Here is a 15,346-nt window from a genome sequence, read left to right on the forward strand (position 1 = left end):
CTTAACTTTATGGGGGAAAGGGCTGAGATGGCACATCTGAGTTATCCATCTGTAGTAATTGTGGAAAGGAAAACAGGAAAAGGAAAAGAAAACCAGGAAAAGCTCTTGTTTGCTGAAGTGATTATAGCATTGTAACACTGGTGTGCCGCTGGTTGATAGAGTTTGCCCACTTGTGTTTTGCGCGGGTTCTGATGGTTTTGATGAACAAACCCGCTGACGATGGATCGGAGGTATCAGTGGAGCTACAGGAGTAGGGGCTGCTCCCTCCCGTGGGACAGCGCCCGGGTGGGGCTGCCTGTGCTCGGCAGACGCGGGGCGGCCGGACAGCTCTCCGGGCCCCGCCGGAGCCGGCGGCTGAGGGGACACCGCAGCCACCCAACCCACCCTCCTGCCCTCCTCGCTCGGCGGCCCCGCCTCGGGCGCAGCGACGTCAGCGCACGTCAGGGCCGAGCCCCTCGCCCTCCCTCCGCCGCGGGTTCCGCTGTCCCGCCGCTCCTACTCCCCGCGTCCCGCCTTGGGCTCCCGCAGCCGCCGCCCCAACTCGGCCCGGCTCCCGACCCCGCTCCGCTCCCCGACAGCCGCGCAGCGCGAAGATGGCGGCGTTCAAATTCGTCCTGCCGCCCCTCGGCCGCCGCATCCTCCTCCCCGCCGCACGGAGGGCTGAGGTAAGGGCGGGGGGCGGCGGGGAAGGCGGGTCCGAGCACCTCCGCCTCGCCCAGCCTGCCGGGTGACCTTGGCCGACACCGCGCTCGCAGCTGCCCGCGCTGGGGCCGGCGTGTGTGGCAGGGGTAGCCGAGCCGCGGGTGAGCGGCCGCCCTGCGGGCCGGGGGAGGCGCTTCCCGCCCCGCGGGGCAGCAATGGCTTTGTTCGTGAGGGGCTTGTCCCGCGGCCGCCCCGCGGGCGGCGGGAACAGGCGGGAGGGCAGAGCGCGGCCCCGCCGCAGGCCCGGGCCCGGCGGCGGGCGGGGATGCGGTGACCTTGAGACGCTGGCAAGGAGAGTTGGCTTAAGGTTTTTTTGGTCTCGTTTTTGCATTTAATTTATATTTATTAATTTAGATCCCCATAATTTTAAAAGGCAGCACAGTTACAGTGTGTTGCTGTGTATTGCCGTGTTGCTCTCACCGCCTCCTCTCCCGGAGGTGGGCAGCAGGTGTGCACAGCTCGCTGGCAGCCCCGCCATCTACTGCTATCCAGAAATGTGTGCTGTGCAGCCGTGCAGCTCCCTTCCTATGGGAAGCTTCTGCCAAATCTCGCAGATTTAATGGTTTCCAACCCACATGTCACCATAGCAAAGTTATTTTTTTTGTTTCTTCAGCCAGGACTGACTCTGTGGCCTTTCTTAATTTATTTTATTTTAAAAAGCTCACCTTCTCATGCCTTTGTTTACTACTTCTGATGTCCTAATGGACAAATCTTAGCACTTTCAGGTTTTGTTTTACTATGTCATATTTTTGCTTTTCCAGATAATTAAAATCTGATTATTCTAGGAAGGAGCTCATCAGTCCCTATGTTAATTCCTTAAACCTGCCAGAATTGTTGCCAGTTCCTGAGGTTTTAGCCTGCTGCCTCGGTGTGCAGGGAAGCAAAGGTGATTGCTGGTGCCTCAAGTCCCTGAAAGCCCATTGCTCTCAGACACCGGGTGGGTAGGAAAGGGACGAGGAGAAGAACATATTTAGGATAGAAGAGCAGATACACTCATTGGAGACGTCCAGCCTGCGAATGCACACTTGTGTAATGCATGCTTCTCTGTTCACCACTGTTGCACACAGTCGGGAAGATTAAAGAAAAGGTACCACGTGGCCTCTGAAATACTTTCCTATGCATGGGTACAGGGACACAGCAGAGGCCTAGCTTCCCTCCAGCCCTGGCACTCAAGCCCTCTTGCAGTCCTGTTGTACTGTGATTCCTAAAGCTGCCAGCACTTAATACTCCTTTGGACCTGCTCTGACAGGTCTCTATCCTTCCTGTTCAGAGGCCCCCAGCTCTGGATGCAGTGCTCCAGGTGGGTCTCAGCAGAGCAGAGCAGAGGGACAGAATCCCCTCCCTGCCCTGCTGCCCACGGGGCTCTGGGTGCAGCCCAGGACACGTTTGATTCTCTGGGCTGGGAGTGCCATGGCTGGGCCATGTGCAGCCTCTCACCCACCACCAGCACCAATTAGTCAATGAGTTCCTCTCCCAGTCTGTACTCAGGCCTGGGGTTTCTCTGATGCAGGTGCAGCACCAGCATCTGGCTTGTCCAGGTCTCTCTGGATGGCATCATATCCCTCAGGGTTATCAGCTGTGCTGGTTAACTTGGTTTGCAAAACTGGCGGAATGTGTAGTTGATCTCTCTTTGTCATTGATGAAGATATTAAGCAGTCTTGGTCCCAGCATGAACCCCTGAGGACCACCAGTATCCATCTAAGCCTTTTGCCACTCCCCTCTGGATGTTGCTATCACCCAATTCCTCATCCCCCAAGTCCATGCAATCAAATCCATCTCGCTCTAAATTAGAGACAAGGATGTTGTGTGGGACTGTGTCAAAGGCTTTACAGAAGTGTGGATGAATCCATAGTCCTTCCCTTGTCCACTGATGTGGTCACTCCATCACAGAAGGTAACTAGTATGATCAGGCAGGACTTGCCCTCAGTGGAGTTATGCTTGCTGTGCTGAATCATGTCCCTGTCCTCCTGTGCCTTAGCACAGCTTCCACGAGGATCTGTGCCATGGCCCTCCCAGGCACAGAGGTGAAGTTGACAGGTTGGTAGTTCCTGGTGTCCTCCTTTTTTTACCCTTTGTAAAGGTGGGCACAATGTTTCCCTCAGGGAAGTCTCAAGGGACTGCACCTGACTCTGTGACTTTTCAAGTACCATGGATCAGTGGAGAAACATTCATGGTTTAATTTGGCATGCAGAAGGCTCTTGCAGTTATTCTCACATGACATTGTTTCTTATGACCCACATACTGATTTTTTTTATTGAGCCCATCAAAGCAGAGGAACATCAGGGTATCCACTGGGAAGGAGGTAAGCTTCCATTCAGATGGGTTTTCTTAATATTCAGTATAAATTCTTGCAGCTTTAATTATAAAAAGAGAACAGCTTGTGTAATATTGAAACTGAGCCAAAATTTGTTGCCCTCGTTATAACTGTAGGTAACTCTTAAAGTAAGAGCTCTTCAGGGAAGAACTGGACTATTGTCTTCAAAGTGTGTAACTTACCTTGTTTATTTATTAATTTTTCTCTCACAATATAATTTTTTTCACTCCTGCTATCAAGCTAGAATTTGAAACACCAGTAGGTAGTACTTTAGCTTCCAGATTTTCTGAATTTATTGAGACTGTTTCAACATAGTGACTTAGGTGTCAGTTTTCCTTCTGGTGCCTGAACAAATACTTGAGTAGTATTAATGCATGGTATTAGTGGTAAATATTAAAGAAAAAAAAAAAGGTAAGTGTGGTCTTAGTACATAACAGTATATACACAAGTTATGATGACTGCTGTGTAATGGCTTTGCCCTGTGAGGTCCAGGTTTGGGGGTGGGATTTATGTTGATTTCCCATCTTGCTCTCCATATTTCATGCACTTCTTGGAGTCTCCTTGATTATGGACTGTTATTCAACAACATGAGGATCTCTAAGACCACGTTAGAAAGTTCTAAGACTGCACAAGGAAACTGGGGGAAGGTTCACTCTGTGGAAGGGTGTCCCTGCTTACCATACTGCTGGTACAATGCTGTCCTTCCTATCGTTCTGTGGCTTCCACTCAAGTTTTGTGGTGGTTTTGTCTTTCTTTCAGCAGTTTCTGATTATGTTTAGTGCCTGGATGCTTTTGAAGCTAATGTAGCAATATATAGGTTTAAGGAGTCTGTGGATGGCTCCAACTTGGGCTGAGGAATTGCATTTGTAAATCTGTTCTCAGAAAGGCACAATTTGTCAGTAATTCAGGATGGAATTCTCTTGTTTTTGGCGCCTGCACTTTACTTTCCTTCCTTCTCACCCCTGCTCTCCCTTCCCCTCCCCACCCCGGTCTAGTATTTACAGCAGCAATATCTTTTTGTATCTATTTCCCCCTTATCTAGACAGAGGCACAGTCTTCATTATAAAGCCAATGCCTTTTGTTCACTCACTTGTTTCTTTTATTGTTGTTGCAGATCTGTGGGTGCTATTTTTCTACCAGCTGTCATCGCAACACCAAATTTTACACTGATCCTGTTGAAGCTGTAAAAGATATACCCAATGGAGCAACTGTACTTGTTGGTGGTAAATACTGAAATTCTTTAGGGTTGCAAGCATGTTATGTTAATGAGATACTTTTTACTCATTTACCTTGTTTCTTTTACTATTAACTAATTTGAGAATCCATGGAATTGCATGATTTTTTAAAAATGCCCTTCTGTTCATGAAGGGCATACTCTTTCAGTGAGAAAATCCAGGTTGTGTCATAGGGAAGGGGAAAAACTTCAGAAAAACAGGGTTTTTTCCTGACTAGCAAAAATCAAAAACTGGACTCCATTTGGTTGAATCCAGAAAATGACCTTGGGAGTTTTCAGGATGGCATTGTCATTTCACATGGTTTGATTATTTTATGTTTGCATTCTCTGTATCCTGCACAGTCTCTGGTCTCTGTGACCTTCAACAAACTGCCTAACCTGTTTCTGTGTTAGGAAGTGAAGATAATACTTATCTATGTTGCACTTAATGCTTATGTGTGGCATTTCCAGTAGAGTCAAGAAGTTGCATCATACTAACTTTCACTGTGACTTGAGCTTTTAGATATTGTAGATGCTTTCCACAATTTCACGCTGTTCCATCTGCATTTAAAAAAAAGTGATTTAACTATTTCTTAAGTTGTTTCGATATTGCAGAAGGAATGAACGTAAGATTGCAAAACACTTCAATGGAGATATATAATAAGGCAAAATTCCTTCTGCAGGAATTATGTTTGTTTTTGTTGTTGTTGCTAATTCATGAAGAAAAGAAGATTTGAGGCCAAGATAGGTTGGCCTTGAAAATCTGAGGGGTCTTTTAGAACCTAATTGTTTCCGTGATTCTGTGAAAAGGTAGTCCTTGTAGTGTGACATGGCATTTCATTTTAGAGGTGCTGGAGTCTCTCAATTGGCAGTGTGAGGCTCTTGTGCCTTGGTGGAGATCCAGATTTTTGTGATTCCAGGCAGATATACTCCCAAGGGTGTTCAGACTCCCAGACTTTTATCACCTAATTACACAGGCTAAGCAATGGGATGTGCAGCAGAGATAGGAAGGTTGAATGGGTAGAAAGAGAAGGAGGAATAATGTTTACAGGGTTGAGGACATACATGTGGAGAGCCATGGCCTGGGAACACTTCCCTAAAAGCCCACTCTGATGGGTGAAGAGCCTTCTCCAAACTGGGAAGTGTCGGGTGAGTGGGAGATTCCAGCACTCCCAGAGCAAGTCTTTCTGGAAATGTTGATTTATTTAATTGACTAAGGAGTTTCTCAGAACATATTTTTAATTCCCTTACTTCTAAACATTCTATGTTCTTTCAAACACTTGTCACAAAATAATTTTTTTTTAATTTTTTGTAGGTTTTGGATTGTGTGGGATTCCTGAAAACCTCATTGGGGGTTTACTGAAGACTGGGGTAAAGGGAATAACAGCAGTCAGTAACAATGCAGGGTAGGTATTCATATGTCTGTGGTTTAATAAGTACAGACTAAAAATTCCAATTATGTGAAAAGGCTGATATATATTAAAAATATCTTTCTTTTCAACATCATAATTTTATATTAACCAGACAGCTTGGTTTGAAAGTGTTATTTTTGGAAGGAGCCCAGGAAGCTCAGTACTATGTGTATACTCGACTTTGTCAAGGACCAATTGTCATGGTGTAGAGTTGCAGTTATATTACTATAATATTTTTATTTAAATTTTTGTGTATTTAACTGGTTGACTATAACTGGAAAGTCTAACCCAGAGGCTTTAAATCTAGTATCAGTGATTTTGTGTGTATGGTTTTTTGTGAAGTTCCAAATGGGTATATATTTTTAAACTCAGTTTGGTGCTTTCTGACCCTCTTGCTGTATTTGTTACTTTAAAAAAAATTCCAAGCAACACAAAACCAGTAGAGAATACCTATGATGAATGAATGGAGAGTCTCTTTAATGAGTCTTCAGATTTTTGATTTATGTTTTAAAATATTTGCCCCTTAAATTCATGTGGGGTTGAAATTGAGAATACTTCTTTCATGTTTAATTTCTCATCTTCTCATTCAGGTTAATTTTTACACAAACTGTTCATTATAGTTACATAATAAGCTCCACAATACCTAATACCTTATACCTCCACAATATAGATATATATAAGCTCCACAATATCTAATGATCCCCATATACATAACTACAGCCACTTCTGTTGAAGTGCATTGATGAAAATATAAATCAAACTAAATAAAAATATTAATATGTAAAATATTAATTGCACATTTATTGGATAACAGATTTTTTTTTGGTATTTGGTACATACACAGTCAAACTTAAGCTCCTTAGAATCTTGTGGGAAACAATTTCTGGTGGATGATAAAAAGAAGAAAGAAAGAAAGAAATAATTTTGCATGGAAAGGTCAAGCCCTAGAATAGAGATCATTAACTTCCCTCATAGTCTTATTTTTGAATAACACACATATATTTGCAGATAGAGAGGTTGAACAGATGTTCCTGAAGGGGAGGTGAAAGTCTGAATATGAGTAAAGGCAGAAAGAGGAGTACTGTGGAATAGGATGAAAAGGAAGACATTTTGTATTGTATTCTGAATATAGTTTCTGGTGTTATAGGTTAGAATTAATTTATGTTGGAATAATGTTAACTTTCCTGAAAATTCTTAGGATTTTGAGGTGGAAGTGATTTCTGTAAAAATTTCCACTGGCTGCTGGCAGGAAAGCAAAATTTAATTCCTATTTCTTGAAACTAGTTTTGCATAACATTCATGAAAGCCTGGAGAGTTCCTCACAGAACAGTGTAACAATTTGAAAATGCTCAAGGGCATCTAGAGTTATTTCTAAAAGTCTAGTTTGTAAAAATACAAGTTTTACTCTTCTGTTGGACAGTATAATTTATTTTGAAATTTAAATAATAATAAAATAACTGTTTAATCTATCTTTGTATTTATTTACTACTATGTATTACTACTATGTGGAATTTAGCCTGTTATAGTATGGTAGTGTTTGGGAACCAGGTTAAAACACAACTGTTGTCAGAAATAAAGTCAGAATTCACATAACAGCAATTGTTACAATTTCTAATCTTCTAATAGCCTATAAAAAAGCATGCTTTTCTAATACCATGTGTCTTCTTAGCATCTTCTAATACCATATCCAAAAGTTTAGTGGTATTATCAAATATTGGAACACCAATAAATGCTTTTAGAAATGAAGGAGGACAGCAACCATATACCCTACAGCAGTTGTATTCCAAGGGTCAATTGTTCCTGTAATGTTGAGGTGTCAGGCACTTTGTGGAATGAGTAATTTGCCACTTTCAAATTGCCATATGGTTTAGTGTGCTTTTCTTTGGTGACCTTGTGTTGCAGTTGATGCCTGGCTGTGTTTCAGTTTCTTGACTGCAGCTGTTTTCTTCTCCCCAGCTCTTCCAGCAAATAGGAGGTAATTGGTTGTGGTCAGGTTTTCTTGTCCTGCAGGGGTTAGCAGGCAGCTTGTAATTGGAGCAGGGAAGGAGCCAAGTGCACGGACAGACAGCCTATTCTGGAGAGCAGTGCAGCTGCATGGATTAAGTCACATGCCTTTCAATATGTGAGAACCATGGAATGTTACAGGGCTGTCTGTTTATAGCTAAAATAGCAGCAGTGGAGACAGCGATTCACTTACATCTAAGGGAGAGCAGTAATTAGGAAGTCTTGAAGTGTTCTTGCCAACTTTTCTAGCTGGAAACAAGGTTCAGCAGAGCCTAGAAATGCTTGGCAATGTCTGGAAACAACTTCAAAGGAGTAGGATGTTCACAAGTTCACATTCTACTTACTGTTCTGTACTGCAGTGTAATTGGGAGGAGATTCCTCCTGCAAAAACTTTTTCAAATCATGTAATTGCTGGCAAGTGAAGTCTTGGTTTTGGCCTCTTTAAGGCTTTTCAATGACAAGTTGTACAGTAGTGTGATGGGGTGCTCAGCTTACTGTCTGCTACTGCGCATTATGCCCGTGCTCATGCTGTGTGCTGGCCAGCAAAACAGCACGTTTAAGAGCAGTTACTCTTTTGCCAAGCCAAACAAGGCAAAGTGTTTGAAAGTGAAGCAGTTCAAATATTCAGTACCTCTGGTATTTACACAACTTGTTGCAGGGGAAACTGAAGCTTGTGAACCAGGGCAATAGTGCAAGATAACTGCGACAGATAGGTATGCTTCAAAATACATCCTCTCACACCTTCTCCTATAACTTGTTTTGCTTATGTTGTTCATACTGTAAATGCTTTATTTACACTGTGTTTTTGTAAGCCCTTTAAATAGAGAGTATTCCGTCTCAGTAGCCTATCAAAATCCATTTTATTATGGATTTTCTTCATTCTTGTTTTAATTTGATTAATTCCAGATTTCCCAGTATTAAAATTAATAAAAATATTTCAAAATAGTAAATAAATGAAAGTAAATTAATTGATGAATAAATAAAATTTTAAAATCTCATTTTAAACATTGGTTCAGTAAATTCCCAAAATAGCTGTGATTAGTATACCATACCTTTTTGGTTGTTTTCTCATCTCCATGTAACTTCATGGTATCTTGTTGCATTCTGATTGGAGGTTGCTTGGAACTTGGGACTTGGATGTTTTGGCTCAGCTAAAATTAGGCTCAGCTTTGGCTCAACTAAGACGTTCTAATGCAGGCTACCTGTTGTTTCAGGGCCTGTGTTGCAACAAAAACTATAAACATAGCCAAATATTTTAAATGAAAGTTTAAAAAAAGTGCATGATTTTTTTTTTAAATTAATTGTGCTTAATAAAACAGATAAATAATTTTGGCTATAATCACATATTGAAATTAGCATTGTATCTACCATCTGAATTTTGCAGACTGGAAATGAAGCCCATTATTTGTGATAACTGTGTGTGTGGTCTGATTGTTTTATCAAATTTTGGTTTTGTCTCGTTTTGAGACTTAAAAATGCATCCTTTTTGAGTGCAGTAGTTTTGAATAAAAGGTTTTCACTTAAACTAAAAGTAGAGAAGTCACGGTTAAGATCATAATTGCTTATCACCTGGGTGATCATCTAAAAGAAGACTGACAGCATCTGTCAGATTATCACTGGTTCAGACTGTGTTCTTATAAGGCATTATCAGCTTTTTGAACCTTTGGTCTCTGTATTCTTTTTGGAGTTCTTTTAATGTTACAATATTATGCATTAGGAAGGAAAAGATGACTTTGAGATAAGCATTTGCACTTTTGAGCATGATGCCTGAATGCCATTACCTAGCTCTGTTAAGAAAAATACTCTTGTTTTCCTAATGGGTTGGGCTGTTTGTGGTTCCCAGATCCCCAAAAGACAGTATCTGTGGGATCAGATGCAGTGGTAAACTTACTGCACCCCATATTCTAAAGCACAAAATGTATCTTTATATTCTTCACAATTAAATAATTTGGATTTAAGACAGGTTTGATAAATGTTCTGTAAGGTAAAGTTTAAGGTTATCTCATTTTTCAGTTGTTGCTTTGAATGGTACATTTCTGTTAAAACCAGAATGTGTCTGCCATCTTTGCTGTGGATTACCTGGTTTTTCTTGCATGTAACTCATATGGCTTAATTCCACTGTTACTGTTACTAAAATATCTATATATCTATATGTCTGTCTGTCCTAATATTACTTATGCTTACTAAAAACATACTCAAATGTAAATGCGTATGTAAAAAAAGACTATCACGTGGAAATTGCATTTTAAATTCACAGAAGGTTGTGAAGTTTTTTCCATATAGTATTAAGTATTGAGTCGTTTTAGTGGTACAAATTAGATAATCTCTTGGTTCAGAAAGTTAAAATGTAACTGAAAATGTCTATGGAACAGGCAAAGAGGCTTGTATGTACACAGAGATGGGATCAAGGTGATGCTCAGAGTGTCTTACATTGTGTGTGTCATTTTTGTATATTTATAAGAAATTCTTCAAATATCCCAAATTCGATATATTTTCAGAAATTAAAAAGAAGGCCACCTGTGATTCTTACCTCTCTTGGTAGAGAGAGAAGAGTGGAATTATGTAAAATCCTGCACATAGCAAATTGCCAAAATCAGGAGACTATATATTTTCAGTGAATTTGATTATTTGAATTTGATTTTTTTCTAAATTGTCTGCATTCTTTAAAAAAATCTAATCAGGTGCTTTATTAAGAGCTGTTAAATTGCTGACACTGTTTGAACTGCAAATCCCTGAAAATTTGCCTAGGTCATCTAGCTAATTTTAGTGTGGAGGTGATTTAGGATTTTGGCAGGGCAGGTTGTTCTAACTTTGTACTACGTGGAACTATTGCGAAATCAGCTGTGGAGATAACTTTCTGGTTGTGATGACAAATGAACTCAACAATGGTTGACAGATTGGTTGTAGAAATGAGAAAGTTAAATCTACCTTTCGGCTTGGTGACTTTTGAAGTGCGATGCATTCATGATGAAATTTAAATATTTATCAGATTAGTTCTATACGATATACCTTCTCTGTGAAGGAAAAATATGGTACATTTTAGACATTCTGAATAGAGTTGTTTGACTTGCTATTATAAAAACACAGTACACCATTTCATACCAGAAAGGAAGGCGGAGAGGGGAGACTGCTGCTGATGTAACCACGCAATCTGTGGTATTTCTCCTCTTGAGAAATTATCTGCCTTGTATGGACTTGGCCTATATGCCTGCACCCATCACTGTGACAGCAGAAGAGCATCATTTTTGGAGGAAGATGGTGGAGGAACAATACTGCCATTTTGCTGTGAGACTCAAAAAGAAGTTATGAGAGCAGAGAGGACAGAGTTCCCATGAGAATACTGCAGTAGCAGAAAAGACAAGGGTCCAATGCAGACACTGCAGAGAAGGAGTAGAGGGAGAGTAAGGCTCAGGAATGCCAGTTTGTACACAAGGCTTTGTGATCTTCCACAGCCTTCCCTTCCCTTCCCTTCCCTTCCCTTCCCTTCCCTTCCCTTCCCTTCCCTTCCCTTCCCTTCCCTTCCCTTCCCTTCCCTTCCCTTCCCTTCCCTTCCCTTCCCTTCCCTTCCCTTCCCTTCCCTTCCCTTCCCTTCCCTTCCCTTCCCTTCCCTTCCCTTCCCTTCCCTTCCCTTCCCTTCCCTTCCCTTCCCTTCCCTTCCCTTCCCTTCCCTTCCCTTCCCTTCCCTTCCCTTCCCTTCCCTTCCCTTCCCTTCCCTTCCCTTCCCTTCCCTTCCCTTCCCTTCCCTTCCCTTCCCTTCCCTTCCCTTCCCTTCCCTTCCCTTCCCTTCCCTTCCCTTCCCTTCCCTTCCCTTCCCTTCCCTTCCCTTCCCTTCCCTTCCCTTCCCTTCCCTTCCCTTCCCTTCCCTTCCCTTCCCTTCCCTTCCCTTCCCTTCCCTTCCCTTCCCTTCCCTTCCCTTCCCTTCCCTTCCCTTCCCTTCCCTTCCCTTCCCTTCCCTTCCCTTCCCTTCCCTTCCCTTCCCTTCCCTTCCCTTCCCTTCCCTTCCCTTCCCTTCCCTTCCCTTCCCTTCCCTTCCCTTCCCTTCCCTTCCCTTCCCTTCCCTTCCCTTCCCTTCCCTTCCCTTCCCTTCCCTTCCCTTCCCTTCCCTTCCCTTCCCTTCCCTTCCCTTCCCTTCCCTTCCCTTCCCTTCCCTTCCCTTCCCTTCCCTGAACCTTCCCTTCCCTGAACCTTCCCTTCCCTTCCCTTCCCTTCCCTTCCCTGAACCTTCCCTTCCCTTCCCTTCCCTTCCCTTCCCTTCCCTTCCCTTCCCTTCCCTTCCCTGAACCTTCCCTGAACCTTCCCTTCCCTTCCCTTCCCTGAACCTTCCCTTCCCTTCCCTTCCCTGAACCTTCCCTTCCCTTCCCTTCCCTTCCCTTCCCTTCCCTTCCCTTCCCTTCCCTTCCCTTCCCTTCCCTTCCCTTCCCTTCCCTTCCCTTCCCTTCCCTTCCCTTCCCTTCCCTTCCCTTCCCTTCCCTTCCCTTCCCTTCCCTTCCCTTCCCTTCCCTTCCCTTCCCTTCCCTTCCCTTCCCTTCCCTTCCCTTCCCTTCCCTTCCCTTCCCTTCCCTTCCCTTCCCTTCCCTTCCCTTCCCTTCCCTTCCCTTCCCTTCCCTTCCCTTCCCTTCCCTTCCCTTCCCTTCCCTTCCCTGAACCTTCCCTGAACCTTCCCTGAACCTTCCCTTCCCTTCCCTTCCCTGAACCTTCCCTTCCCTTCCCTTCCCTGAACCTTCCCTTCCCTGAACCTTCCCTTCCCTTCCCTTCCCTGAACCTTCCCTTCCCTTCCCTGAACCTTCCCTTCCCTTCCCTTCCCTTCCCTGAACCTTCCCTTCCCTGAACCTTCCCTTCCCTTCCCTTCCCTTCCCTTCCCTTCCCTGAACCTTCCCTTCCCTTCCCTTCCCTTCCCTTCCCTTCCCTTCCCTTCCCTTCCCTTCCCTTCCCTTCCCTTCCCTGAACCTTCCCTTCCCTGAACCTTCCCTTCCCTTCCCTTCCCTGAACCTTCCCTTCCCTTCCCTTCCCTGAACCTTCCCTGAACCTTCCCTGAACCTTCCCTGAACCTTCCCTGAACCTTCCCTGAACCTTCCCTGAACCTTCCCTTCCCTGAACCTTCCCTTCCCTTCCCTTCCCTTCCCTTCCCTTCCCTTCCCTTCCCTTCCCTTCCCTTCCCTTCCCTTCCCTTCCCTTCCCTTCCCTTCCCTTCCCTTCCCTTCCCTTCCCTTCCCTTCCCTTCCCTTCCCTTCCCTTCCCTTCCCTTCCCTTCCCTTCCCTTCCCTTCCCTTCCCTTCCCTTCCCTTCCCTTCCCTTCCCTTCCCTTCCCTTCCCTTCCCTTCCCTTCCCTTCCCTTCCCTTCCCTTCCCTTCCCTTCCCTTCCCTTCCCTTCCCTTCCCTTCCCTTCCCTTCCCTCCCCTCCCCTCCCCTCCCCTCCCCTCCCCTCCCCTCCCCTCCCCTCCCCTCCCCTCCCCTCCCCTCCCCTCCCCTCCCCTCCCCTCCCCTCCCCTCCCCTCCCCTCCCCTCCCCTCCCCTCCCCTCCCCTCCCCTCCCCTCCCCTCCCCTCCTTGTCATTGTCTCCTGAGCAGGACCACCGTAGCATATGGCAGAAGCCATAATTCCCTCTTCCACCTCTCTTTTCAGTCTACAGAAAGCTTCTTTTTTCTTCAAAGAGCTTCATCCTCTGTTTTTTTGCTTTCCATTTAGCAATTTGCAATCAGACACACGGGAAAATGTCCTAGGAAAAGAAGGTGCCTGAAGACAGTGTCAAGGCATTTGGCTAAAGTCAAGAAACAACAAGGCAAATAGGCATTATATCTCTGAATAATTTACCTTTCTGTGAGCTGAATCTGTTTTTCTGTGTCTGTTAACTCCTATTCCTCATCTTGTTATCATTTTTGGTACCCTTTGGGAAGTGAGGGACAGAGAAGGAGAAACACAGTGTCATCTGAGCTGGCTCTTTAGTAGCCGTACAGATGGGAAAATTATGGTGGGACATAGTGTCATTGTTATGAGCCAGCTATATGATTGAGGAAGATAAGGTATAATGAACTATTATATGATTGTCTGCATTAATTTTGCCCTGGGTGTGCCTGCACTTTTGTTCAGTGTCTTCCAAGAAACACCATCTAGTAGGCATTTATTAATTTTCTGCACAAAGGCCGTTAAGGATCTTTCTGGTGCAGCCAGGGTTATACTTTATTTTTGTGGACCTAAGAATCTGTGTCCCTGAGAACTCAGGTGGTACCTTCAACCACATAACTTTCATGTTGGTAAAGTTTCATACTATAGTCAGGCACCCCTGTACGCCTGAAAGCTTAAGACTGTTGCTAAGAAATGCCACGCAGGCAGTGATTGATGCATTCCTTTTACTTGGGAAGCATATCTGGTCTTCCTTAAGAATTGTGGACCTATCAGAAGGCACAATTGCATGTAACTTGGAGCAAATCCTTTTGAAGACTGAAAAGCTGAAGTTGCAAATAAAATCAGCCTCTCATCTTCTTCATGGAGAATGTCAGAGGAAATTGGTTCCTTTCCTCACCCCTAGCCTATTGCCAAAAAAATTTCTAGCTCTGGAACAGGTCCGTCTGTTATCAAGTTTCATGCTTCATTATGTAACACTTGGAGCTGATGAATACCTAAAAAGTCTGCCTGTCTATCTCCAGAAGCTGACTGGTATCTTTATATAAAATGTTTTCCTGGAGTAGAACCAACCATTTATGTGCATTTTTTGGCAGCAACAGCTAGTTGCAGAAACTTTAGTTTCTGTCTGAGGTGGAGCCTTGCCACAGGATTCTCATTGCATGCTTTTCCTTCTCCATCTGTAGTCTTCAGGGGTGGTGTAGTTTTACCCTCCTATCCTTCCAGTTCCCAGATTATGAGAGAAGGAAGATCAGGGGGTGCATCATGTTAGCTCCTTGATCAACATATTTTAATTCTCCAAAACTCAATGTATTCATTTTAATATTTCATAACTAACAATTTCTGGTCATGTGTAATCTCCCAGGAATATCAGCTTCTGGAGAATCTTTGAACAATTAGTAGAGGAAGCTATCTCTTTAAGAAGTCTAGAAGGAGACCCTCATTCTAATTGATGCTGCTTTCCTCCAGTAAAGGCAGCTGGCCTGTTCTGACCACACACACATGTTTTAGAAAGGCAGAGAGAGGGGAGAGTTGTAATTGTCTTGTGATGTTTCCTTTTACACAGCCCCCCCAACAATAAGCCATTGTGTGTTTTGTGCCAGAGTGTGTGACATTCCAAGTAGCCATTTTTTCTCTGCTTAAGAATGCAAATTTTTATTTCCTGCTTCATCAGGCTGTGTAGGGCTTGTTGGTGTGTGAGGCTTTTTATCAGTTTGGAAAGTTAGGTAATCTGTTCTTCCTGTGATGCTGTAAAATGTGTTATGCTTGAGGCACCAAAGAAGAAGGGCTGAGAGCAGCAGATTATTGTTTATCTGCAGTAAAATACCGACATGTTGTCTTTGACTACTTCCAGTACACTGGAGATGTGTGGGCTAGATCTGTCTGGGAGTCATATTTGGTGAATTTTTTAGATTAGAAAAGGCAGACATCGTTTTTGTCAGGAAGTTTTTGTAGGTCTGACAGGGACAAAACAACTAGAATGAACGTGTTGCTAGACAATCAGAGATCCTTAATTTTTCTTGTCTATATCAATAGTTTGGGGTAACTTGGGTCACTGGTATCCTTAATTAATGCCTAGTT

At 43.8% G+C, this 15,346-nt stretch overlaps 1 protein-coding gene across 1 annotated transcript in view; it reads left to right on the top strand.

Annotated features, from left to right (window-relative positions):
* Positions 1 to 219: 219 nt before the first annotated feature.
* The window catches only part of OXCT1 (3-oxoacid CoA-transferase 1), an 87,552-nt gene continuing 72,425 nt past the window's right edge, over positions 220 to 15,346 (top strand). Inside the window, 4 exon segments of the mRNA XM_058044627.1 lie at positions 220 to 328; positions 331 to 665; positions 4,131 to 4,239; positions 5,545 to 5,635. Of these exon segments, the coding sequence (XP_057900610.1) occupies positions 220 to 328; positions 331 to 665; positions 4,131 to 4,239; positions 5,545 to 5,635 (644 nt within the window).

Source organism: Melospiza georgiana, chromosome Z (assembly GCF_028018845.1).
Source record: "Melospiza georgiana isolate bMelGeo1 chromosome Z, bMelGeo1.pri, whole genome shotgun sequence".
In the NCBI taxonomy this organism is placed as follows: Eukaryota; Metazoa; Chordata; class Aves; order Passeriformes; family Passerellidae; genus Melospiza; species Melospiza georgiana.